At 45.2% G+C, this 26,021-nt stretch overlaps 5 protein-coding genes across 37 annotated transcripts in view; all 5 read left to right on the top strand.

Annotated features, from left to right (window-relative positions):
• ING4 (inhibitor of growth family member 4) overlaps window positions 1-1,325 on the top strand; it is a 36,215-nt gene extending 34,890 nt beyond the window's left edge. For all 14 annotated transcript variants that reach the window (XM_072653792.1, XM_072653790.1, XM_072653786.1 and 11 more), the window contains 3 exons: window positions 22-169; window positions 542-603; window positions 714-1,325. In XM_072653792.1, coding sequence (XP_072509893.1) covers window positions 22-169; window positions 542-603; window positions 714-753 — 250 coding nt within the window. In that variant the 3' untranslated portion in view covers window positions 754-1,325. The remainder of the gene's footprint in view (window positions 1-21; window positions 170-541; window positions 604-713) is intronic.
• The window catches only part of NOP2 (NOP2 nucleolar protein), a 122,416-nt gene that overhangs the window by 34,890 nt on the left and 61,505 nt on the right, over window positions 1-26,021 (top strand). The gene's annotated exons all lie outside the window — the stretch shown is intronic.
• The window catches only part of CHD4 (chromodomain helicase DNA binding protein 4), a 109,882-nt gene that overhangs the window by 34,888 nt on the left and 48,973 nt on the right, over window positions 1-26,021 (top strand). The window lies entirely within an intron of this gene.
• On the top strand, window positions 3,469-24,619 carry ACRBP (acrosin binding protein). 18 transcript variants are annotated; one of them, XM_072653745.1, is made up of 13 exons: window positions 3,469-3,602; window positions 4,018-4,233; window positions 4,386-4,480; window positions 5,048-5,150; window positions 7,804-8,071; window positions 8,571-8,739; window positions 9,422-9,601; window positions 9,754-9,921; window positions 14,425-14,508; window positions 17,219-17,690; window positions 20,029-20,171; window positions 21,006-21,098; window positions 22,948-24,619. In XM_072653745.1, the coding sequence occupies exons 1-12, from the start codon at window positions 3,560-3,562 to the stop codon at window positions 21,069-21,071; spliced, it is 2,007 nt and encodes a 668-aa protein (XP_072509846.1). In that variant the 5' UTR covers window positions 3,469-3,559; the 3' UTR covers window positions 21,072-21,098; window positions 22,948-24,619. The 18 variants fall into 18 exon arrangements, 17 of the variants coding, with proteins under 17 accessions (XP_072509846.1, XP_072509845.1, XP_072509855.1 ...); XM_072653744.1 differs by having other exon boundaries at window positions 8,544-8,739; XM_072653748.1 differs by having other exon boundaries at window positions 3,472-3,602; window positions 4,117-4,233; window positions 8,544-8,739.
• Window positions 23,083-24,619, top strand: LPAR5 (lysophosphatidic acid receptor 5). Its single transcript, XM_072653777.1, has one exon. It carries the CDS (start codon window positions 23,083-23,085, stop codon window positions 24,181-24,183), a length of 1,101 nt encoding a protein of 366 aa, XP_072509878.1. The 3' UTR covers window positions 24,184-24,619.

Raw genomic sequence — 26,021 nt, 5'->3', positions numbered from 1 at the left:
GCCACTACCTCTGTTTTTTAGAAGCCCTGAGTATGGTATGCCTTCAGTGACTTTTGGCAGTGTCCACCCTTCGGATGTGCTGGATATGCCAGTGGATCCCAATGAACCTACCTACTGTCTTTGCCACCAGGTTTCCTACGGGGAGATGATTGGCTGTGATAACCCTGATGTGAGAGCTGGTTTGCCTGTGGGATGGGTTGCTATGGAGGGAGGGGATGAGAAGAAGTCTTTGACTTTTTTCCCCACACATTGAAACAGACCTTGTTGGGAAAGCATTCTCTTTATCTGCCATTTCCTTTTTGGAGGATCTTACTTTCTAAAAGGGTGAGGAAGGTACTGATTAGATGAGGAAAAAGACAAGGATAACCTGAACTCTGAGGCAGTTGAATGCATGAAATGTAGTCAATCAGCCTATCCCTATGCAGGTTTTTTTGAGGATCTTTTGCAGGAGAGGAGGATAGTAGGAGAGAGGTGTGGAATAAGTGAAGGGAATTCTAAGTCCTTCCCTCTAATTTTGCTTCCTCTTCCCACCTTCTTTCAGTGTTCCATTGAGTGGTTCCACTTTGCTTGTGTTGGATTAACAACCAAGCCTCGAGGGAAATGGTGAGTATTTGACTAAGCGCAGCCTGAGTCCAAGCCTTGGACTAAATTTGAGGGAAAGTTTCTCCCTAGATCCCTTTAACCTATCTGCCCCTTTGCCACTTCCTCCCTAGGTTCTGCCCTCGGTGCTCCCAGGAACGGAAGAAGAAATAAACAAAGGCCTTGGATGCATCATCACAGTTTCATCTCTTCTCCTCACCTGGGCTGGGACATGGGGTGGAGACCCCTGTGCTGGGGCGTTGGAACTCAGGGGGAGAAGGGGACTGGTACAGAGAAGTCACTCCCTTCTCCCCCTGCCTTCCCCACACACATACACACTCTTGGTGCTGAGGCTGCATCCGAACTGCAGTAGGGCAGGTGGTATGTGCCCTCCCTTAGAACATCACCTTCTCCTTCTTGGGGTTGGTGGAGGAGGGGTCATTCCCACTTCCCCTTTGCCTCCATGCTGAGGTTGGTGCTGTATCTTGGAGGGATATCTTTTGACTTCCCTCACTGTATATAGGGGTTGGGGCAGCAGTACGAGGTGCCTCCCTTCCCCCCCATGGTGGGGGCCATGGTATGTTGATCTTCCTTCTCCCCTTGAATTTCATCTTTTTGTAGAGCTCTTTCTGTAGGGTCGCCTTCTACCCTGTGGCAGGGGAGTTTTTAGGCGTGTGTATTGGAGGGAGGTAGAGACCTCCTTTGTAGGGGAGGAATGGGTGGGAGAATAAAAGTCATGAAATCTGGTGTGCTATACTTATTGAGAAGGAGAAATTAAGAATATGGGCCACTATGACACCTGACTCCCTCCTTCATTTATTGCCCCAAATGCTTTTCCAGGTCCTGCATTTTTGCCTTTTTTTTAGCCTTGATTTTACCCTTTTTCATACCCTCAAGCCACAGAAGGAGGAGGAACATGACTTCACATTCCTGGGGTTTGCTATCCTAAAACCTTACATTTATTTAGTGCCTTGAAATTTATAACAACCCACTGACAGTGCATTTATTGTCTCTTATTGATAAGGAAACTGAGGCTTAGTGATTTGCCCAGGATCACACTGCCAGCAATTGGTAGAGCCTCAAGATATGAACTCAGGCCTCCTGATGTAGTTCAGTTCCCTTTTCACTACATTAGACTCCTGTTCTGTAGCTTGGCTGTATGATGTGTTTAAATAGCCCAGTTCTAGCCCCCTAAAGCTAGGGCAGATCCCTTCCAAAGTATCGCATAAATGTGTTGAAGACCCAAGTTCAAATCTCCTGAGACTTGTTAGCTCAGTGATCCTAGACAGGCAAATCACTTACCTTCTTTTCCTTGAACAAATTCCCAAGACTTCTGCTAAATCATAAACTGCTTATGATATGGGTTGGTGAAGGGGAATACATAAGTGTTTCCTTCAAGACACTACTAGGCTTGGGGGGCACAATGGCAAATGAACTGCCTCTGCTCACAAGGAGTTGTATGTACTGAGGGTGGGGGGGGAGAGATAATGATAGCTAGTAGTTCTAGAATACATACATATATACATAGGTATATTATTTCAGATCCTCACAACCATGAAGTAAGCACTGTTGTCCTCATTTCACAGATGATTTTGCAGATAATTTTGGATTAATCGGCTTGCCCAGAACCAGAGCTGGTAAATGTGAGGCAGGATATGAAATCAGGTCTTCATGCATCCAAGTTCATTATTCTAACCACCTAACTGCCTCTATACAAATATATTTTGAAGAATGAGAAGCTAACTGGGGATCACAACAGCCTTCATTGAGGTGGTGGCACCAGAACTGAGTTTGAAATAAATGAAAGTTGATGACAGAAATTAATAGCTATTGTATACTAAACATAGGGAATATTTGCAAATACCCAGAAGTCTATGAAATGCCTCAGAATATGTGTGTTCATGCTTTGTTGCTGAAGAAGACCATGCTATCAGGGAAATGATGACATGGCTTGCACTTGACTTTGTTTTGAGTGAGGGAGGGCTGTGCATGTCACCGGCCTCACTTCTCCTCCAGAGCCTTCTGGATCCAGTGATCAGGATGCCTGGAGATGACCCAGGATGAGGCAATTGGGGCAGCTAGGTGGTACAGTGGATAGAGCACCAGTGCAGGAGTCAGAAGGACCCGAGTTCAAATCTCACCTCAGACACCTGACACTCACTAGCTATGTGACCTTGGGCAAGTCACTGAACCCCAAATTATGGTGTGAAGGAGATTAATGCAACAAGAGGGAAGGCTGGAAAGGTCGTTTGGGGTCAAATTGTGAAAGTCTTTAAACGTCTGGCCACGAGGTACTTATCCTGGATGCACATGCGTCCTGCGGCAGATTTTTGGGCCAGGAACTAAACAGTCGGACCTGTGCCTTAGGAAGATTGTTTTGGTAGCTGTATGGAGCATCCTTTGGAGAGGAAAGGCCACAGTAGGAGGGGCAGGGAGGCTCAACGCTGGGGCCAAGGAAGCGGCCAGGGCCTCGCTATGCGCCCTGCGGGCTGGGGAAGGCTGCGCCCCGGAGGCCGGCCGGGACCCGAGGACCGCACGGCTCCCCGCCTCCCTCCCCGCCTCGCACTCATTCCCATAGCCTTCGGGCTCCACCCTGTACGGTGAAGCCCACTTCCTTCTCTTACACGAAGCTGCGCCGGCCTTCCGTTCTCGACCCCTCAGTGCCGGTCCACGCCCTAGGAAGGCCTAAGCCCCCGGCGCCTTCCCGCCCTCCTCCATCTTCTCCAGGCCAGGCCCCGCCCCTTCGTTCTTTCTCCTTTCGCTCCGCCCCCGGGGGGGGCATTTTACGCTCCAACAGGCCACGCCCCCTTCCGACCTGCCCACTCTCCAGACCGTCCCTGGGCCACGCCTCTGGTTCTCCTAGGCCCCGCCCACCCCTGCTCGGCCCCGCCCCCTCTCCCGCTCGGTTGGGGGCCGGTTGAGGAGTGGCGGGTGAGGTAGGAGGCTAGCGTGGGCGTCAGGCCGCCCGGCCTCCAGGGCCATGAGCAGCCAAGCTTCTGGCCTTCCCCTCCCACTGCTGGCAGGTGAGGCCTCCTCTCTCCGGCAGGAGAGCCTCCCTCTGGGGAGTGACCCGCCGACACCCACCCGGCCCCTCCGGCCCCCTCTGGAATATGCCCCGACAGAGCTCTGCCCCCCTGGACCCGCGGGGTCCTCCCAGAGGCCCCGTCATCTCCCCGCTTGCACTTGATACCCAGGTCTCTAGTGCCAACTTTGGGGTTCCTTTCTTCTCCCCGAAGGGCGAGGCCCAGGTGCCCCTCACTAGGCCTAGACTAGGGTGGGTCGAGTCCTGGGATCCCTTCTCTCCTCCGGCCCTCCCTTCATCATCTCCCATTCCATCCGTCGTGCCACACAGTCCATCCATCCACCGTCCATCCCATCCGTTCGTCCATCCGTGTACCCACCCAGTGTCCACCCAACCGTCTGTGTCCCTGCCCGCAGCGCTCCTGCTGGCCCCGACACCTGCCCCACTCCCGGCCCCACACCGCGTTGTCCCTGGCACCCCGCTTTCTCCAGACGAATACGAGCGCTTCTTCTCAGCGCTGACCCCAACCTGGAAAGCAGAGACTGCCTGCCGCCTCCGGGCCACCCAGGGCTGCCAGAACCACAAACTGGTGCAGCTGGACCAGTATGAGAACCACGGCGCCCTGCCCCAGGGTGAGCTCCTGCTCGGCCTCCCAGCGGATGAAGAGGAGGGAAACTGAGGCACCGGGGGCAAGGGCCGTTACCCTGAGGCGAGGGGCGCTCCTGAGGCGGGCAGCGATGACGTTTTCCTCTTGTGTTCCCTCACCCCAACCCCAAATCCGCAGGCTCTGTCTGCACGGACCTACCTTATGCTTCCTGGTTTGAGTCCTTCTGTCAGTTTACCCAGTACCGTTGCTCCAACCGACTCTACTATGCCAAGGTGAGGCTGGAGGCGGGGAAGGTCTCTGTGTCCAGGGTGTCATTAAGAGGAGAGAAGAAGTCAAGGTGGGAGTTAGAACTCGGGGGGGGGGGGGGGGGGGCGGATACGTTCATAGGCTGATATTTTGCAAATTGCTTACCCAGTGTAAATACAGGGGTATTTCTTGTGTACTCAAGCTGCATTCAACATCCCTGTTAACTTGATAGTATCAGAGATGGTGGAGAGTGAAGCAGAAATAGGGAGGGAGAGAGTGGGCCCAGACAGTCATTTTTTTTCGGTTTTTCTTGTTTAAAGGGATCCCAGTGATCTAATTAACATGATAAGCTACAGAATATATAGATGTGGCTCAGACATACCTCTGCACTAACCGCAGCGAATCCCTTCAGAGGATTCTGCCTTCTGAAAGGATCCCCTCTTATTTATCACAGCCTAAGACCTATTGGGGTGGACATATTGAGAAGGGACTGAGCAATAAGAATGGGGTGGGGTACCCAGTTTGGGGAAGCCATCCCCAATTTTCTACAGAGTCTTGTGCTCCCCATCACTCCCCTTCTTTTCCATCTGCAGAGGGTCTTGTGCTCCCCGTCACCCCTACCTCTCTCATCCCCTGAGACCTTTACCAAGATGGACACCACAACAGTCCCTCTTATCCTGCCCCATGTCACAACAGGTGAGCTCCCTCAAGCAGCCATGAAGATTTTGATCTCATCCCCAGTAAGGGAGCAGGATTGTGTGTCTGCTGGTAGGGCTGCTGTGGAACTCTACTCCCATCAGACTTTCTTTGAGACTCTTTTTGAGTCTTTTTGGGTTCTGTGGCAGTTTTGAGTGCTTCTGGCCTCCAATTTCAAGAGAGAAGATGGACAATGCCAAACTCTGCTTCAGGTTGCTGAATAAGGCTCTGTAAAGAAGCTGACATAAGAGGAGCTAGCAATCTCCATCATGTCCTTATCCCTAGCTTACCACACTTGAGACTTCGGAAATTTCTCCTTGGGTGAGGTCTGGAATTCTCTCTCTTGACTAAACTGAGTTACCTTGCTCCCAGTGGAAGAGCTCCTTCACTCAGTATTATCTGGTATATTTTCTCATGTATACTTTCTTTGATTTCTGTGTTGATCTCAGCTTGGATAAGTGAGTTTCTTTGCTAGTCACTATGTTTATTGTGGAAGTGATATTTAGTGAGAAATGGGTAAAACCTTGGAGGTCCTACTTTCCCCATTAAGAAATACCAATCAGAAGTTTAGCTTGAACCTGAAAACCACATCTCCTAGATTAATAAAATTTAAGGGAGCAGATAGACATAATTCTAACCCAGTACCTCCTTTCTATGAGGAAAACAAAGTGGCCAGACTTTCAACTCCAACCTCCTACTTCTCCTGACAGAAAATAAAGTTTCCCTTGAAGAAGAGTTGGAGGAGAAGAGGCTAGAGATGTTTATTCTGCTTCCCTTCAAGCTACACAATGATGCCATATATGTGTGTGTATGTATGTATACGTACGTACATATATAGATATATGTTGTGTGTTCTATGTGTATATGGCTTGCCTTATGGGTAGGCAACAGCTATCTCCAAAGTCTTTCTCCTTCACCTGCACATTCTACCTTTGGGAAGTATGGCATCTTAAGCTAACACCTTCTCTTTGGTTCTTTGCTTTGTTTTTGTTTTATAAATTTTTTTTCAATTAACAAAAATATGTTTTCTGCTTTCCACACACAAACTTTTAAAAAGAAAGAAAAACAAAATCTTTGTAACAAATATTCATAGTCAAACAAAACAAATTACCACATTGGTCAAGTCCAAAAAATATTTTTCTTGCTCTGCACCCTGAGTCTATCACCTTTCTGCCAGGAAGTGGGTAATTTATTCATTCCATCATAAGTCCTTTGAAAATCTAGTTGGTTAGTGCATTGTTGTGGTTTGTCCTTCGTTCTCAAAGAGAACTATGACAACAGGAAGGAGGTGTTATGACTTACAATTGAATTGGATTTAAGTGAGGGAGGTCTGTGCAAACTTCGCAGCCTCACTTTCCCTTCCAGAGCCATCTGGGTCCAGTGGCCAGATATAGAGCAGGACAACTGGAGATGGCCCCAGAGTGCAGTGATCAGAATTCTAAAGTCTTTCCGAGTTGTTTGTTTTCACAATATTGTTGTGTAAATTATTCCCCTGGTTCTGCTCACTTCACTTTGCATCAGTTCATATAAGACTTCTTAGGTTTCTCTAAAACCATCCCTCTGTCATTTCTTGCAGCTTAATAGTATTCCATCACATTCATATGCCATAACTTGTTCTCCAATTAATGGATGTTCCCTCAGTTTCCAGGTCTTTGCCAATGCAAAAAAATGGATCCTTTTCTAGTTTCTTTGATCTCTGTGTTTATAGACTAAGGAGTGGTAATTCTGAGTCAAAGATTATACATGGTGTAATAATATTTGGGGATATAGTTTCAGATTGCTTTCCAGAATGGCTGCACCAATTCACATTGCCACTAAGACTGTATTAATGTACTTGTTTTCCCATGGTCTCTCAGCATTTGTAATTTTCCTTTTTGGGGGGTCAACTTTGCCAGTCTTATGGGTGTGAAATAGAATCCCACAGTTGCTTTAATTTTCATTTGTGTACTTTAATGATTTAGGGCATTTTAAAATTTGACTATTAATAACTTGGATTTCTTCCTCTGAAAACTACTTGTTCCTATTCTTTCATCATACTCTTATTCTTATAAATTTCCATCTGCTCCCAATATATCTTGGATATAAAATCTTTAACGGAGAAATGTAACAAAAGTTTTTGTTTAGTTCTGTTTTCCCCAGTTACTTTCTTCCCTTCTAATTTTAAGTGGAGTTTTGAATGAACTTCAGTTTCCTCTTCTGGGTTAAACTAGATAGTCTCAAGTTCCTATAGCTCCAACATTTCTTAATTTAAATATGGTGATGGTAGTGGTGATGGTGATAAGGAAGCAGGAATTAAGGAACAAAGAGGGGAATGGTGTGAGGGGTGGTGGGATGGTGTCAAAGACAGTACTTCCCTCTCACCGCCAGTTTGCCATGTCCTACATGGAATGTGTATTTTTAAATTATTTTAACGATAGTATTTGTTTCTGTGCTTAACACATTTCTGAATCCATGCTTTTTGCATCTATGAATATACATATCTGATTCAGTCCATGTTTATTTCTGCCTCTGTATATAGTTGTACACCTATATGCACATGGAAATGTTCAGTATATCCAACAGCATAATAGAGGAGAGAGAGCTACAGAGGCAGCCCTGCCTGATTGTCCCCTCCCTTCCATTCTTTTCTCATCTCTTTCTTTCTCCATGGCAGAAGAGATACTGAACCCTGAAACCTATCTGCCCTGGAGTGAGCAGCCTCCCACTGATATGGAGGAGCTACTGAAGTCCTCCCTCTCCTTGAAAAGGAAGAAAAGTAAGGCTCACACAAAATCCCCCAATCCACCTTTCACCAGCCAGGTGAGGGAGGAGAAGCCTAGCCCTGCAGTGATCGAGGGCATCAGGGAACTCATTCGATCAGCCCAGGCCCTGGGAGGCCAGAACAAGACCACCCAGAATGATGAAGATGTTTCTTCTGTAAGGTAAAAGATAATGAGAGGCTCCCTCAAATACTACTCTGTGAACTTATGTAGCAGTCTCAGCTCCCCCAGGTCAAGCCTGAGCTCTTACAGATCCACCAGGACTTCTGTGGCTGATTTATTGTCCCACCCTTACTCCCACCTGATTCCAGGACCTGATTTTATAGGCACTGTTGGCATGGGCAAGAGGGAGAGGAGTCATGTGCCCATTCGTTTCAGTGGAAGATACACTGAACTTGAAAGGCTGAAAATCTGGATTCTAGTTCTAGTTCTACAACCTACAAGTCACTTTACCTCTCATATCCTCAGTTTCCTCATCTGTAAAACAAGAGAGTTAGATTAAATGATTTCTAAGGTTCTTTTCAAGGAGTTAGGCTTGTGGCCCTGTGTTAGGTGGCTAATGGAAGGAGAAATATGGGTATATGTATTTTACTTTTTATTATGTAATTGTCTCATTGCTTCCTTTTGTCTTTAGTCATGGTGCATGTCTTTCTGCCGACAGCACTCTCCCCACTCCTCCTCAAACATCTTCCCCAAGCCTTCTCTCTCTGCCTGGGGAGCAGGCCGTGTTGCTGTTGTGTTACGCAATCCTTTCAAGCAGCTGCCCTGCCATCCCTGTGACCAAAGCCTGGCAACATACTGAAGAACAGCTTTATGGCTTCGGGAACACGGTATTCAATTCAGCTTGATAGAGCAGGAGTGTATGTAGTGTGCCCAGCACTGTGAAACATACAGTGGACCTCTCCTTGAATATGGCCTCTGTCAATTAACTCCTACCCATTCTGCCTACCCTATTATGCCCTTTCCAACGTGGCATCCAATTTTTTAAATTGCATTCAACAAATATCATTTTTAGTGCCTGTTATGTGCAATGCATTGTGCTAGGCTATGAATGAATTCATTTCTGATTCTTCCTTTTTTCTATAAAAGGTTTTTCCTTTCATAGCTTTGTGAATGAAAGGTCAAGACCTCTTCACCTGAAATTCATTCCAGAGTTTTCAGGGACTTAAATTTGGTTGTTCAGATCCCTAAATTGATGAGAGCAGAGTCTAGTCCTAGAATCCAGCTCTGCACATTTCCTTGGCATTTTCCAATCCATTTCTCCTCTTTTCCTCCTCTTAGGATAAACCTTACATCTGATACCCAGAGAACCCGAATCCCATTCCAGGGAACCTGAGACCTGGATCTAGTTTTATTCTCTCCCTTCTTGTCCTTGCCCGTTTAGCTGCATATTTTCTCCTTCCTCTTTTGTAAGGTCTTTACCTCTAGAATCAATTCCCAGAGGTTGCTCTTGGGTGGGAGAAGAAGACTCCAACCCAGCATTTCTCCTTTCATAACCTTCTCTTCCTCCAGGTGTGTGACAGCCTCGGGCGACGACACAAGGACACTTGCCAGTTTTGTGCATTCTGTTCCCTGAAGCTAGAGCAATGCCAGTCAGAGGAACCTCTGAAGCGGCAGCACTGCGGTGAAAGTCACAGTGAAGAGTTTCTCAGCCCCCTGCTCTCTGTCCAGGATACTACCACAGGCATACAAGTACCTAATTTAGGCAGCCATGACCATAGGGAACTCATTGCTGGGGGTAATCATAGCTCTGGAGCTTTTGTGGGAAGGAAGGTCATGGTCTTGGGGCAGTGCTAAGGGGAAGTTTTAAGGTTGGAGAACTATACATTTACACTGTATTGCAGGCAGGCCCGAAAATGGAGGGCCAGTTCTATGGTCTGGAGTTGTATGGGGGGCTTCGCATGGACTTCTGGTGTGGTCGGCTGGCCACAAAGGGCTGTGAGGACACCCGAGTCTCTAGCTGGCTGCAGACTGAGTTCCTCTCTTTCCAGGATGGAGATTACCCCTCCAAGGTCAGTGTGACCTTCCTGCAACCCATCCTCCTCTGACTTCTTCACCTCCCAACCATTCTCTTGCAAGTCATACTTAGATCATAGGTCTTTGAAAGGTACCTTAGGGATCATCTGGTTCAGACTCTTGATTTTTTGAGAAAAAAGATCCATTGAGGAAATCCAGATAAGTTAAGTGATTTGCCCACTGTCATAGAGTAACACAGGTAGATTCAGACCCCAGGCGTTTCCTAATTTAGAGCATTTCCGATATGCTTATGATTTAGAGAGGGAGCTGAGATTTCGGTTCTATATCCAGCCCTCACAATGTGACCTTATTATTTTTCACTTGGGTCAATAACCTTGGAAATGAAAGAGCTGCTCTTTCTTCACTTCACCCAATCTCCCTTTCCCAGAGGAATGGGAAGATTAATTCCTGCGCTTAAAAGGAGAGTCAGTCATAGAGTAGTAGAAAGTTTACTGAAACTGGGACTTTTACCATCTGTGACATTAGTTGTTTCACCTTAGACAAGTCACTCAACTACCCTGGGCCTCAGTTTCCAAATCTGGAAAATGAACAATTTGGACTAGGTGATTTCTAAGATCTCTTTTGGTTCTAAAATTCTATTATACAGATTCCTAAGATCATGAATTTAGAGTTGAAAGAGACCATCAACGCCCACAAGGCAGTCAAGTCCAATCTCCTTATTTTACAAATGAGGAAATGGAGGCATCAAGAAGTTGTGACCTTCCCAAAGTCGCACAGCTAGCGGATGTCTGAGGCAGGGTTTAAAACTGATTCTTCCTGACGACAAATCTAGTTTTCAGTTTACTATACCATGTTCTGCCTTCTTTCCTTTTCCCTTCCTTCTTCTAGTGTTCTGTTTCCTCATCTCACTGACCCAACCCTCACCCTACTTTCTGAAATCATCCCTTTTTTCCACCAGGCATATTAATCCTATCATAGGGATACTTCCCCTTTCCCTCCTGCTATGAATTCAGTAAGAGAAAGAGAAGCTTAAGGAAAAATAGGGAGGCCAAGAGGGAATTAGTAGTTGCCCATTTTACTCAGCCCTTAGTTATTAATCAGAAACACTGAACACCTTCCACCTTCTCATCATCTCCAGAAAGTTATGCTGTCTCCTCTCCAGTAGGTACTGTGAAACCCTCTCACTGATGGGCCAACATTCTCTCATAACATTCTCTCACAACATTCTCTCACCAAACTCCACTTGGGCATTGTTTGGGTCCTGATTGATTCAGAGTCAATGTAAGTAGGAATTATTTCTGTTTTGGGCAGAAAACCTGAGGAACTTCCCCTCCTAGTTTGATTTTTTTTCCAGAATAGGTTAAAGAGACCATTTTTTGCCTCTTTTTTTTTTTACCCAGCCTTAATCATTGAATGGGTGTTGCCTCAGTCAAACTGAGACGTGATAAAGACTTTGGCTTTAAAATTCTTCCACTGCATCTGGGGCCATCTCCCGTTGTCCAAATGTGTATCTGACCACTGGATCCATATGGTTCTGGAGGAGAAAGTGAGGCTGGTGACTTTACACAGCCCTCCCTCACTGAAATCCAATTCACTTGCATGTCATGGCATCACCTTCCTGATGCCATGGTCCTCTGGGAGAATGAAGGAGAAACAAGAACAAGAACTCTGAAGCACCCCAACACCCCTTACTGGAGACCAGTCACTGTCACCTGTTCTGTTCCCAATCCCTTCTTCCCATATCCACTCTACACACTTCCCCAGTAAGAGTATCCCCAAGTAGCCACTTCTCACCTTGGTTTCTGGTTCTTCCCCTTAGCAATTCAACAGTCAGTGAGAAAGAGCTTAGTACAATAGAAAGAGCATTAGACTTGGAAACAGATTATTAACTCTTCTGCCTACCACCCCTTTAATTTGAGACAATTTATTCACCTGTAAAATGGGGGTAATAATAACTAGTACAATCTCCCTCACAAGCTTTTTGGGAGATTCAAATGAGATCATGTATGAGGAGGACTCATTATTATTATTATTGGGACCTGGAAACTGAGAGATAAGTGAGAGAAGAGAAGGTGCTCTGGAACTCTGGTCTTTTGGAGTGTGAGCAAGGGTATCTGTTGAATTAGAGGAGGATCACCTTTGGTGAAGGTCCATTTCTCAAGTCCCTCATATGCAGCTTCCTGTGACACTTCTGGGGGACAATGTTCTAAGAAAATGAGAATATATTTAGGTGGATTTGGAACTGGTTAAGTGACCAGTGGTAATCAGTGAATTAGGGTCAAAATGAAGAGGCCATTAGGTAAGTGTGCTGCTGGGCTCTGTGCTGTTCAATGGTGTGTTTTCAGTTATGTAGATGCTGGAATGGGTGTTGTTCTTTGTTTATCAAATATGAAGATGAAAGGGAACAATAGCTAATAATAGCTCACATTTTTAAGGTTTATTCAGCACTTTCCTGGTGAATAGAGTACAGGACTTGAGTCTCACCTTGGAGAATTTGTAACTGTGAAATCATGATCAAGTCACTGAATCTCAGTTTTTTCTTCTGCAAAATGGGGATAATAGTACCTATCTCACAATGATGTTGTGTGAAGCTTAAAAGAGATGACAGATAAGCAAACAAACAAAAAATTTTGTCAAGATTTGAGAGAGGCTGTCCCTCTCAAGCACAGACCTTTCCACCTCTGTTGATGGAAGGAGTTCCCACATTGGGGGTTCCCAGATTCTTTCCAAAGGTGATAGAATCGAGAATTCAATGAATATTGAATATGAATTCAATTGAAGATGAATTCAGTGATAGAATTCAATATCTCAGTGTTGACATATTGAATTTGCAGTGCACTAGGAAACCCAACTCATTTTCATGTAAATGATTTTCTAGCCCCATGTTTCCTCGTTCTTTATCCACACAACTGATGCCAAACCAAGGGTAGGACTTTATAATTATCTCTACCACTATATTAATCTAATATGTCAATGCTATCATTTAGATTTGACCCATTGCTTAAGTTCCTCAAGATCTTTTTGGATTCTTTTTCTGTCATTTACGTTAGTTAGAGCCTCTGTGTTGACAGGCAACAGTGGTGAAGTGAGAAAAGGACTAGACTTGGAGTCAGGGGACAGAGGTTTGATTGTAAAACTTACCTAACTTCTCTGAGCCTCAGTGAATTTATCTGTAAAATGGAAGTAATCTCATTGACCTTGGCTACCCCACAGGGTTCAGAGATCCTAATAGCTGATATATAAGAAAGCACTTCCTATGCATCATTTTCTTTGGTCCCTACAACAACCCTTTGAAGCTGGTACCATCCCTGACCTCGTTTTACAGATGAACAAACTAGGACTCAAGAAAGGCTAAATGACTTGCTATGGGTCACCCACTTTCTATGTGTCAATGTCAAGACTCAATCCCAGATTGTCCTTACTCTAAGTCCAGCATTCTAATCATTAAACCAGATTAGGCAAAACTCCTGCCAAGGGTGCAGAATCTGCAGTCTTGAGGCCACATGTGGCCTTCTAGGTCCTTGGGTTCGGCCTTTTGACTGAGTCTAAGTTTTAAAGAACAATTCCTTTTATTAAGGGGATTTGTTCTGTGAAGTTTGGATTCAGACAAAGGATTGCACTTGAGGACCTAAAGGACCATATGTGGCCATGAGGCCGCAGGTTCCCCACACCTGTCCTAGGCACAGTAAGAAGATTGATTGGAAGACATGTCTTATAAGCATCAGTTAAAGGAACTGGGTATGGTTACCCTGGAGAAGTGAAGACTTAGAAGGGACATGAGTAGCCTCTTCAAATATTTGAAGAGCTATGGTTAAAAACAAGGAATTAAGCTTGTTATATTTAAACCCTATAGAGGGCAAAACTAAAAGTCATGAGAAGTTACAGAGAGGCAGTTCTTGCTCAATATAAGGAAGAAATTTCTAACAGGTTTATTGAGTTGTTTCAGTCATATTCAATTCTTCATGATGCCATTTGGGATTTTCTTGACAAAGATATTAAGTGGATTGTCATTTCCCTTCCAGCTCCTTTTACAGATGAAGAAACTGAGGCAAGCAGTGTTGAGTGACTTGCCTAGGTCACACAGAAAATAAATGTCTGAGGTCAGACTTGAACTCAGGTTTTCCTCACTCCAGGCCCAGCACTCTGTCCACTGTGCCACTTACAATTAGAACTATTCAAAAGTGAAATGGATTGTTCCAGTAGAGAGCACCAATCCAAGTCTTCAAGGAGAGGCTAGACATCAGGGATGTTTTAAAGGGATTTATCCTTTAGGTATGGATTAAACTAGATCACCATCAAATTCCCTTTCCACTTTGGCAGTATGATAATGTAGAAAAAAGCATAGGATTTGGAATCAGATATAAGGGAATCAGAGTATAAGCCCCGGTTCTGACAATTATTATTGGAATGACCGTGGATGAGCAAGTTATCTCAACTTTCTTTGTCTCAGTTTCATCATCTATGATTTTTATAATGGAAATGTGAGTTGTCATTTGTATTCTACCCCCTTACCTTCTGATCTCTAACTCCTGGTCTAGATCTGTGACTCGGACCATGTGCAGTACCCCAACTACTGTGCTTTTAAAAGCCACCAATGTCTGCTTCGTAACCAGAACAAGAAGGTGAGCTCATTCTGGATTTGCCCTACCCTGATGTAGGTCACATCCCTAAACTGAACCCCCCACCTCCACCCCAAGCAGGCTCATCTCTTGTGAGCTCTTTTGAGAGCAGCTAGAAAGCAGATAATAGCTTTCCCCACCCAGACCTCCTTCTCTTTTTTTGTTCCAAGCCTCCATCCACAGCTTCTTCACTGACTCCCTAATTTTTAGGAAAAACAAGGTGTTCCCCAAGTGAGAAATGGGATAAGATAATAGAGGGCATTGGTGGAGGCAGTTAAGTGTAGTGGTAAAAGCATTAAATTGGAAGTTAAGTAACCTTGTTCTAATCGTGGTCCTTTGACTATTATCTATGTGACCTTGGGCAAGTCAGGGCCTCAGTGTCCTCATCTGGAAGATGACCAGATAGATGATCTCAAAGGTGCCTTACAGTTCAAGCATTCTGTGAGTTTCCCTCTATCTTGCATCCTGCTGTCCCATATCCTTCTCTTCCTTCCACTAATATCCACAAAGGTGTTCCGCCTGAGATGTATGAAGAATGAGACATATTCAGAACTGAACATAGCCAAAGGCGAGGAGGCTATACTGCTCTGGAGCCAGGAGTTCAACAATGTAACCCTGGGCCATGGGTAATGAACTTGGAAACCAAAGAGATATCAGAGGTTATTGTCCCTTGGATCCATCCCACTGTTCTTCATTCACTAAGCTTTGCCCACTCCCAACCCTTTTTCCAGCCTCATTCCTTTAAACACACTATCCCTCTTGGACCCCTTGGCAAGATCTTTGTCCCTCAGTCTGGCCTCAGCCAGTCCAGCCCTCCCAGCCTCTTGTCATCTGGCCCCTGTCCCCTCTCTTACATTGTTCCTGGGAGTGGGGCAACAGAAAAGGACATTTACTGTTGTGATGAGGAAATATACCTACCTTTTACCTATGCTCCTCAAAAAGGTTCCTGTGAATAAAGCATTTATTTTCAATCTTGGATCCCATTTTATCTGTGATCCCTTTGTCCTAGAAGTGCACAGAAATCCTAGGAAACCTATACCCCATGTTCCATAATTAGGCTATAGAGGAAAAGCCTGTTTCATCTAAGGGATATAAAGGAAGGAATTTCCTGCCATTGGAAATTGAAGGTCTAAGCAAATTTGGAGGTTGTGAGTATAGCAGATCTTGGATCCCATTGATCCAGTGGTTGGGAATATGGCACATCTCTGTTGCCTAAAGGTATCCCTACATCTGGGCAGCCCAAGAGTCTAATGTCTTCTGTGTAATCAATCAATCAAGAAGCATTTATTAAGCACTTACTATAAACCAGGCATTGGGCCAAGCACAAGGGATACAAAGAAAAGGGGGAAACAGTCCTATTCCCCAACAAGTTTATATCCTAAAAGGGGAGACAATCTGTAAATCATTCCATACAAGATAAATACATAATATATGTCTGAGAGGGGAAGGCATTAGCTGCTGTGGGAATTGGGGAAGGCTTCCTGAAGGAGGTGTCTCTTAAACTGTCTTAAAGGAATCCCAAGATTCCCTTAAGGGAGGGGGGGCTGGAGAATAAGACCATGAGGATTGGAGATGGAGTGTCTTCTGTGAGGAACAATAAGTCACAGAGTATGGCTGGATTGTGGAGGACATGTCAAAAGTCTAGAAAGATGGAAAGGGATTAGGTTGTAAACAGGTTTAAAAACCAAACAGAGGAGTCTCTATCTGATTCTGAGAAAACGGGAAGACCCTGCAATTTAGTGAGTGGTGAGAGAAAAGGGAGACAGCATAGTTAGTTAGACTTGTGCTTTAGGAAGGAGGAATTAAAATAATCTGAGACTTGAAGCAGATAGTCCACTGCAGGAATCCAGCTGAAAAATCATTAGGGTCTAACCCAGCAGTTAGCCAGTAGCAGTGTGAGTGGCCAGAAGTACGCAGAGGGCTGGTCATGGTGGCAGGCACCTATAATCCCAACTCTTAGGCTGGTGGATCTTAGCTGCAGTAAACTGTATTGATAGACAGTCTGAATTAAGTTCATCAGTGAGTCCTCTGCACCTGAAGATCACCAAGTTGCTTGAGAGTTGGTTGTAAATGGACCAGATCAGAACTTAAAAGTGGGATCCTGCCCTGAGCTTCCAGCATGGACGAGATAGGGAAGCTATTTCTTTCTCTCTCTCTCTCTCTCTCTCTCTCTCTCTCTCTTTTTGGTGAGAATAAAAGGGACAGATATCAGAGACATCTGTTGGCAATAGACTAAAATTACATGAGATGTGGGTTTGGAGGGGAAACTATGAGTTTTGTTTTGGACATGTTGAGTTTGAAATCCCTGTCTTATGAGACATCTGGTTTGAAACATACATTAGGCAGTTGGGGATGAAAGACTGGACAGGAGCTCAGAACAGAAAGAACTGGCTGGATAAATATATCTGGGAATCATTTAAACAAAGACATGATTGAATCCATGGGAGCTGACGCAGGGGGCAAAGGGACATTGGTCCATTTACCTCTTAGGAAATTCCTATTTTACCCTTTCCCCAAGGAGGAGAAAGCCCTGCTTTAAGAAACTCTGTCCTGATATTTGCCCAGCCTTCCCAAGGACAGTTGTCCCACCTTCATTGTGTGTATATTGGTGTGACTCTTTTTATTAACCTTTGACATTTCCTGAGTACTGACAGTCTAAGAGCCACTGGGTAGATGTGAGTCCTACTCACTCAAGTTCTAAGCCATCTTACAGATTCAAAGAAAGGAGAAGATGCTGTCAGAGGAGAAATGGTGTGAGGGCAACTGCAAAGAAAAGCAGAAACGATGGTTTTATTCATTTGGTGCCTGCAAAGTGGGTATGTCAGGAAGTCTTCCCAGGAAAAGAATTCATTTACGTGGAGGAGTTATCAGAAGACAGGGAAAGTCTTCGTTTGATGGGCAGGGAGAGGCAAGTCTATGTGTACATATCTATTTCTGTGTGTGTCTATTCTTTTGTTTGCATGTATCTATTCCTGTGTGTGCATCTAAATATGTTTCTGTGTGTGTGTGTGTGTCTCCCTCCCCCTGCTTGGGATCGGTTATGTGCTGGAAACAGGAAAAGGACATGCCAGGATATGCTAGGGTGGGTGTGTTTAAACCTGCTTCTAGAGCAGGTCCTACCAGCTCAGCTTGGAGAGTACAGCGGAAGCAAGCACCGGGTATCGGCAGAGCAGTGGTGAATACAGGTATGGGGGTGTCACTGGCAGGGGTGGGGTGAACTCCATAGTAGTGCACACAGACCCTCTAGGAATGGGAGTGAGTGGGGAAGTTGATGATGGCCTCTGGTCCCTGGGAATGTATTAGAATGAAATGTGACTCAAAAGAAAACCTCTGTTCATCGATGAGTAGAGTCAGCCAGGCCCCAAGTTTTGAGACCTTTATCCAGGAAACTCCTCCTTAGGAAAGACCCCTCTGTGGCCCAGGGGTCTCTCTCGGGTCTCTTACCTAGGCATAGTTCTTTTAAGTTCCCTGTCCCAACTCCCTACTTCTATGTTCTTCTCAATGCCCACATTCTTTAGCAGCCTTCTTAAGTTCCTCAGTGTTTGCCACTAGCATTGCCCCACCTACTTTCGTTTTCCTGGGTCAGTGCCTTATACTTGGATACTTTCCCACCATGTCTATCCTATTCCCCTAAGATCCTCGTGGTCACCTGGGCTGACAGCAATATACTACCCCTCTAGGGTAACTACGGTGCAGCAGAAGGCTTCTCAAAATACTGGCTTAACTCAAAGGTAGCTAATAGAGGAGGTTCTATGACAACGAGACTTTGGGGTAGAAACATGGTTTTATGGCACTTGTCCAAGCTGACATGTAGGCAGTTTTCTATCTTGTCTATTCATAGGAGTAGTCTCTTTTTAATGCAATCTGTGCCCTTAACCACTTTGTTCCTGAACTCTGACCTTGGGGAAAATGGAGATAAAGACAGGTAGGGAAACCCAGACTAGACAAGTCACAATGGTTCATATTTATATTTCACTTTACTATATTTACAAAGTGTTTTCTGCATAACAACCACATGAGCTAGATAGGATAAATATTATAAACCAATTTACAGATAAGGAAACTAAGACTCAAAGATATGAAGGGACTTGTCTATAGTCACAAGACTAGTAATGGACAGGACTCAAATTCAGATCTTCAAGATTCAAATTCTTTGTTCTTTCCATTATACGAAGTAACCCTTGTACTCACAGACTAATTCACCAATCTTAGGGACACTCTTCCTCATACTATATGGAAACATTGGAACTTAGATCTGTTTCTAGACATAGACTCTTCCCCTTCCTCCCTCCAAATTTCCAAGATCATAATCTATCCTCGAAGACTTTTTGTATTCACTCATATTAGGGAAAAAGAACCATGTGAGATGGGAGTGTTGAGTCAGGGGAATCAGGGCAGAGGGGAGCCACCGAAAGCTTCATTGAATAGCTGAGACCTGAGTTGGGCCTTTTATGTGGGCTGACTTGACCTGACAGTTACTAAGGGCATCATATCAAACACATTCTCATAAAGGTCACGCTTCATGAATCAACATAGCCATTCCTCTTGGTTGATTACGTGTTGTCTGAGCTGTTAAAAATAGGGAGTTAGGAAGTATGTATAACATCCAGAGAGCAGGTGAAGCCAATCCTCAGAAGGCTGAGCCATGGGTGATGTCCAAGGTGACCAGAAGGGAGGTCAGAATAGCTAGGAACTCAAAAACTTTATCTGGAAGAGACCTAAGAGATCATCTTGTCCAAAATCTTCATTTTATACATTAGGAAACAGAGGCCTAAAAACATTAAGTGACTTATTCAAGGTCACATAGTAAGTGCCAGGGCTAAGATTCAGACTCAGATCCTCCGAATCACTCTTTCTGTTGCCTCTTGAAAAAAAAAAAGACCTGGCCTCAGGCTAGCTCTAACCCCCATGGAATGAAGAGTACAGTAATAAAGAGATTGTTTAAGTGACAGAAAGAAATCAGTGGATTTTAGGAAGGGTAGAAAAGGGCTAAAATAGAACTTTAGGTTGGAGAGAACAGAGGGGCCTGGGGTGGAGAGAGCGATGTGGTAGAAACTAGACTTAGCTTCACTAGGAGTCAGCTAGGTGTTAATAGTGCATAAAACACTAGACCTGAGTTCAAATCCTGTTTTCTTCACTGACTAGTTGTATGACCCTGGGCAAGTCACATCTTCTGTATCTCATCTGTAAAATGAGGTGGATGGATTAACTGCACAACTGCAGAAAAATCAGTAATCATTGAAACCGGAGGCAATCATATGTCATATATATATTATATATATATATATATAGAGAGAGAGAGAGAGAGAGAGAGAGAGAGGATCATATATCTATAACTCATAGGGCCCTCAGAGGTCAGTTCAACCACCTCATTTTACAGATAAAGAAACAGAAGTTAAGTGACTTGCCCCATGTCACACAGTTCCCAAGTCGGAAAGTTGAATCCAGGCCCCCAAACTGCAGACCTAGCACACTTTGTACTGCTTCATCCTGCCTCTCATTTTCCCTGTTATCCTTCCCCAGCCTGTCTGTACCTCTTTATCCCATGGAAAGGGTCACCTCCATCATCCTGGAAGACCCCTCCTCAGAAGAAGGCAAGTGGATTGCTCTTTGTGCAAGATGCTGAATGTGATTTATGGGTGCTTTCCAGAAGTGCTGGAACAAAGGTGTGCAGAAAATCTGTGTCTCTACTGTGAGCCAAACCTCCTGTTACAGAGCACCATGGTGCCTGAGACCTAGATATTCTGGGGGCCAGACAGGTAGCTTCTAGTTAACACCAGCCAGAGCGGATAGACAACTGTGTATTGTCTATAATTCCTTTGAACCCAAACCAGAGGGAATAGTTTCAGCTTACCAGAGTTTGACGACAGGCAGAATAAAGAATTTCCTGACTGTCAGAGAGGTGAGATAGATACCAGCAAGCAATCAAGAATTTTAAATCTTTGGATTCTTTAGCTTCCCTCCTTCCTGAGGCCAATCCAGCATGGAGGGAGGGTAGCTGTCTCCAAACTCAATACCAGGAGGGTCATCCTTCCCACAGTATGCTAATTATAACAATAATTCACATTATATAATACTTTAAGGTTTACAAAGCATTTTCTCAAACCACTGAAATCCAGAAATTTGTGGGGTAGAGGGGTGTAAATCCTGGAGCTATGGGAGGGAGAGAGTCCTTGTAGCACCTGTGAATGGGAGGTGGTGATTATGAATTTGGGAGAGGAAGCCAAGGAGCTGAGATTTTGTGCCAGTAGGAGCTGAGATGGTGTTCCTTCTATTAGAAATGAGGAAGTTGGGCAAAGTGATTTTCTATTTCTCCCTGACACATACGCACAAGTGCTTCTCACTTCAGCCCAGAAACTTTTTCCTTTTCCTTCCCTCCCCATCAACACCACCAACCAATAACCATCAACCAATGGGATACCTAATGTAGGGGGGCAGGGTGGAATGGAGGAATTCTTGGATCTGTGCTATCTCCCTCATACTTCCTGTCTGCTGCATAGGACAACCCTGCCCTCTTCGCTTATCTCAGCAATGTGCAGAGCCCAGCCCAGCTCAGAGGGCACTGAGATGGAGCGCAGGGACCTACAGGACAGGTGAGGAGACTGTGCCTGGGGCTGGGGTAAAAGTGGGAAACGAAGAAGGGAGATTGAAAGGAGGGTTGCTGCATGCTGGAATCTGTGTGGGTGATGTGGGAGAACGTTGCCTGGGAGGACTGAGGATGCCTAATGGTGTAAAGCTACCTTACTGTGTAGGAAATGGATCAGCTGCATTTTCTGTGTATATTTGTTCGTATGACTGTGTGTATGTGTGTGTGTACGTACTTGTATTTGTACGCTCCTTGAGGGCAGGGTCCAGGTTCTAGCACAATTCCGGCTACAGGGTAAGCACTCAATAAATACTTGCTAACTGATCATTTCTGTGTCCCCTGTTTAATGTGTCTGTACATTTGACTAGGTTTATGAGTCTGAGTGTATATTTCCTTGTTACTGGGCCTGTGTCTCTCTCCCTTTGTATTCTTGTTCTTTGTACCTCTGTCTGTTTTCTCCCTGGTTTCAGATATGTCTGGTGAAGTGAGGCCCCAGAACTGGGCAAGCTGTTCTGTCTCTGCTCCCTGGCCCATTTTCTCCTACTTGTACCCTTCCCCCTTCTTCCCTCATGTGTACATACAGGGCCTTCTCTTTTCACCAGATGTGTTGGTTAGAGGAAGGAGATTTCAGCTGCTCCCAACCTATTCCCTTCTCCTCCCCCACCCATTTCAGTTTTCCTTCTCTTTCCCATTTGGCTTGGCACAGTGCCCACCTGCCCCACTGCAGGGGCCTAGGGACTAATCAAGTCAGAGAAAGGGATGGGGAGGCTGATTGGGGAATTGGGGGAGGTTGGAAAAGGGGCAGAGCTCAGAAAATACAGAGAATTCCAATATACAAAAAAGATGACTGAAGGGCCAATGGTTTGGCTTTGCCATATCAATTATATTGGGGGGTAAAATTAGTTTTGTTTTTAAAATAATAGTTTCCCTAGTTCATTTATATGTTTAATCAACTAGCATTTGTTAAGTGCCTACTACGAGCCAAGTACTATGTTTGCAAATCATTAATGATTTGATGGAGAGGGCCTATGGAAACCCTAGCAGAATATAATAATATGATAATAATAGCTAACATTTATATAGCAAAAACCATGTGCTAGGCACTATGCTAAGCACTTTACAATCATTATCTAACCTTTAAAAGTGTTAGAAGCTGTAATATATTGTAGAGCTACCCTGTAGGAAAGGCCCTAAAGCCCTCTCAATTAGAATGGAAGTTAGAAGGAAAATTGGATTTATATAAAGCATTTCAGGAACCCAATCTTCTACATACTTGTGATATAACAATTGTGGAGATGAGAGGATGTGGTTAAGGGACAGGATATGTCTCTGACAGGATGTGACAATTGTGTCCTGATGTTTTGATAAACCTCCCACATTCCATCAAGTACCCACTAAGAGCAGAGCACTGGATTAGGGGCTATGAAAATGGGAAGGGTAGGAAAGTAGAAGATGAACCCCTCAGAGTTTACCATCTAATTGGAGAGACTTTATGGAAAGGTAATGGGAAGACTGCTCATCAATCTGCCAGATTGTAAACTGAGCACGTAAGTGCTCAGAGGACTTCATAAAAAGGGACAAGTTTGTGGACTGGCTTGAACTAAGAGGAAAAAGGGGAAGTAGAATGGTATATGTGTAATTTCAATTAGAGAAAGGAGGAAGTCAACTCGTTTATATCTGGGTACAGTTTTAGTATAACCTAAAAAGGTAGTGGGATGGTTTCAGAACTTTCTGAAAAAAGAAAGATAAAAAGAAGTCTTACTTCCTGCTCTCGCTTCAGGTATTAAGTATGTCATGATATGCATATGCGTATGCTCTTTCTGGCTATTGAACCTGGGCTTCCTTTCATATTTCAGGTCCCCATTGTAACAAAAGAGGAGCACTGGAATATCTGGCTTCTCCCTGTTCCCTATACTCCATCTTGGTCGTACCTGGCCCTTCCTGCCCAGCGTGAGGGATAATGTCCTTAGCCTAGCCCATCTATTGGGGAAATGTTAGCCAACAACACCTCCAGTGCCATCCCCATGTGTCCTGACTACCGAGTTTACCATCACCTACACCTGGTGGGCTATAGTGTGGTGCTTGCTGCTGGTCTACCCCTCAATGCCTTGGCACTATGGGTTTTCCTCCGAGCCCTGCAGGTCCACTCAGTGGTCAGTGTCTACATGTGTAACCTGGCAGCTAGTGACCTGCTTTTTACACTTTCTTTGCCCCTACGTCTCTCCTACTATGCCCTTCACCACTGGCCCTTCTCAGACCTCCTATGCCAGACAGCAGGGGCTGCCTTCCAGATAAATATGTATGGCAGCTGCATTTTCTTGGCCCTCATCAATATGGACCGCTATATTGCAATTGTCCACCCACTGCAGCTCCGCCACCTACGTCGGCCTATGGTGGCAAGACTCCTCTGCCTGGGCGTCTGGGCCCTGATCCTGGCATGTGCTGTACCTGCTGTTTGGGTTCATGCCCCCTCACCCTGCTTTTACAAGAACATCACCATCAACCTGTGTTTCGAGAGCTTCAGGGAGAACTTGTGGCAGGGAAAGCTGTTGCCCTTGGTACTTCTAGCTGAAGGACTGGGTTTCATACTGCCCTTGATAACTATGGTCTACTCTTCTAGTCGGGTCTTCTGGACATTGGCCCGGCCCAGTACCACCAGGAATGAACGCCGTAGGAAAACAGTGCACCTTCTACTGGCTAACCTGGTCATTTTCCTCCTGTGCTTTGTGCCCTATAATACCACCCTGGCTGTGTATGGACTACTTCGGGGAAAGCTGGTAGATGCCAGCTCTGATGCCCGGCACAGGGTGCGCGAGGTATTGGTGGTGATGGTAGTGTTGGCTAGTGCCAACTGCGTCTTAGATCCCCTTGTATACTATTTCAGTGCAGAGGGCTTTCGAAATACCCTTCGAAGCCTGAGAACTAAACGATGGGTAAAAGTGAGCACTTCCAAAGGGCCTCCAGGACTACCTGGGCATCGGGAAAGTGGTACAGCCTCCACTAATGTTGAGGATGCCTCTCACAGTGAGCTGCTCTCCCTTACACCTCTGGAGAAGTCTTTCAGTCAGTCCATCAAGGATTCAACCACCTGAGCAGAAACCCTGGTTAAACTTCTCTCTTCAGCTCCTTTCTCATCCCCATTATGAGACTACAAATGAGCCAGGCATGTGGGGAAGAGATCAAGCACCCAGACTCAGATTTACATATTAGCCTTATTTTCAGGAACAAAATATACAAAGAAGGAGTACTATGGAACCATCTTTCTTGAAGAAGAGGAAGAATCCTTCCCTCCTCTGCCCAAAGATAGGAAACCCTGGATGCCCATGTTCTCAATTTGGCCCACTTGAAGTTATCTAGTTGGACAACCTATTGAAAAGTCTAGAATGCTTTTCTGTAAGTGGTACTTCCTCATGCCACTGAGCCTAGGACCCCTTTGTTCTGTTTTGGAGGGGTGTGGTGATAGGGATGGGTGGGATAGTCATAAGGACTAATAAAATTGGAGGTGGGAAATAGCTCTCCTCTTCTACAGTCAGTTTCCTTTTTGTTGTGTGGCCCGGAATAATCTAGCTCTAAGCTCTGACATGGGGCAATGGGACAAGGTCAGCCTTGGTTTGCGTGCAAAAAATTGTCAAGTTGATAAGTTGTCTTCAGAGTTCCTGATCTCCTTTCATTCACATCCAACACAAATACCCTATGCCTTCATCTACCATGTTTCTTCTTCCTTTAAGAAAAAAATAGACCCGCACAACCCAATTACCTTACCTTAGAGTTATTCAATGGCCAGAATCTCCCAACCCCAAACTCAAGGTACTGTGTTAAAGATTAAAAAGAGGATTACAGGGAGAGGGCAATGCTTAACACAAAGGAATGTGGCCATAATAGTAGAATCTCCTGCATCATTGGGGAGATGTTTGGAGGTGGGAGCAGGAGGGTGGGGCTTGTTGGCTACCCCAGCACAGAGAGAAGGGAGAACCAGAGGGGAATGAAAGGGAGAAATGCCCGATGTCAGAAGCTTATCCTGAAGGCTTTGGTGAGGAGAGGAAAAGGGGGTGGCAGGAGGAGGAGGGCCTCCCATAGGCAGGAGTTGGCTGGGCTCCTTAGATTGGCATGCTCCCTGCCCCCACTGCCACACCACCCACACACTAACACCCACCCACGAAAAGATTCCAACCAGAGGAGCAAAGGGAGGTGCTGCATGTATCTTCTGCCTCTGTGTCACTGTCTCTGTTTCTTTATATGTATTTTTCTATGTACATGTTACCCAGTGTGTGTGTATTTCTGACTCTCTGTGTCATTGTTCCTTAACGAGGGTCTTCTGTGTGTCCTTTCGAGGTCATTCCAAATTGTGTGATTTTTTAGGGTAAAGTGACCCCTGGTGGCCAAACTGAGGAATTGGCTCAGATTCCTCTGCCGGCTCTCTCCTGTTAAACTAGGAGTTTGACTCGTGGTTGGTGCCCTTAAGGGCTCTCATCCTGCCACAGGGAAACAGGTTTGGCACCCTTCCTGGGACAATGCAAGCTCCTACAACAAAAATGCGGGCTCCTTTTGCTATATGGGCTCCTTTCCATAGTTTCTATGATACACACTGACAGAACAGAAAAGGAGTGTCCACAAATCTAGGGAAATGGATGGGGCACTGGGAGCCCCTCAACCTCTGAGCAGGCCCTGTTGGTGGGAGGCAACCTCATTTTTTCATGGAGAAACTGAGACACTGAGTGGAGGTGGGTTCCCCACCCCTGAATCCTCTGACTGCTCACTGTCTTCAGGTGCTCTGAGCTTTGAGTTCCTTTTTAAAGGACCTTAATTTTCTTCCCTAATTCCAGTTCAGAAATCAGTTATATTGCCTTCTTTCTGTCCTCTCCTCTTCCACAGGCATCCTGGCATTATTGAAAAGAGCACTGTATTTTTCCTCAGATGGCCTATTTCTGTC

The sequence above is a fragment of the Notamacropus eugenii genome, chromosome 3, assembly GCF_028372415.1.
Source record: "Notamacropus eugenii isolate mMacEug1 chromosome 3, mMacEug1.pri_v2, whole genome shotgun sequence".
Taxonomy (NCBI): domain Eukaryota; kingdom Metazoa; phylum Chordata; class Mammalia; order Diprotodontia; family Macropodidae; genus Notamacropus; species Notamacropus eugenii.
Note: the sequence above shows the minus strand (reverse complement) of the source record. Positions and strands in the feature narration are given on the sequence as shown.

Bases quoted from the DNA above. Each gene is read 5' to 3' on its own strand.
- ACRBP (XM_072653740.1), top strand. From the start codon at position 3,690: ATGCCCCGACAGAGCTCTGCCCCCCTGGACCCGCGGGGTCCTCCCAGA. The intron at 14,509-17,218 runs GTGAGCTCATTC...GCCATCTTACAG, and splicing joins TTCGTAACCAGAACAAGAAG to ATTCAAAGAAAGGAGAAGAT. The intron at 20,172-21,005 runs GTGTGCAGAAAA...TCTGCTGCATAG, and splicing joins CCAGAAGTGCTGGAACAAAG to GACAACCCTGCCCTCTTCGC.
- LPAR5 (XM_072653777.1), top strand. From the start codon at position 23,083: ATGTTAGCCAACAACACCTCCAGTGCCATCCCCATGTGTCCTGACTAC.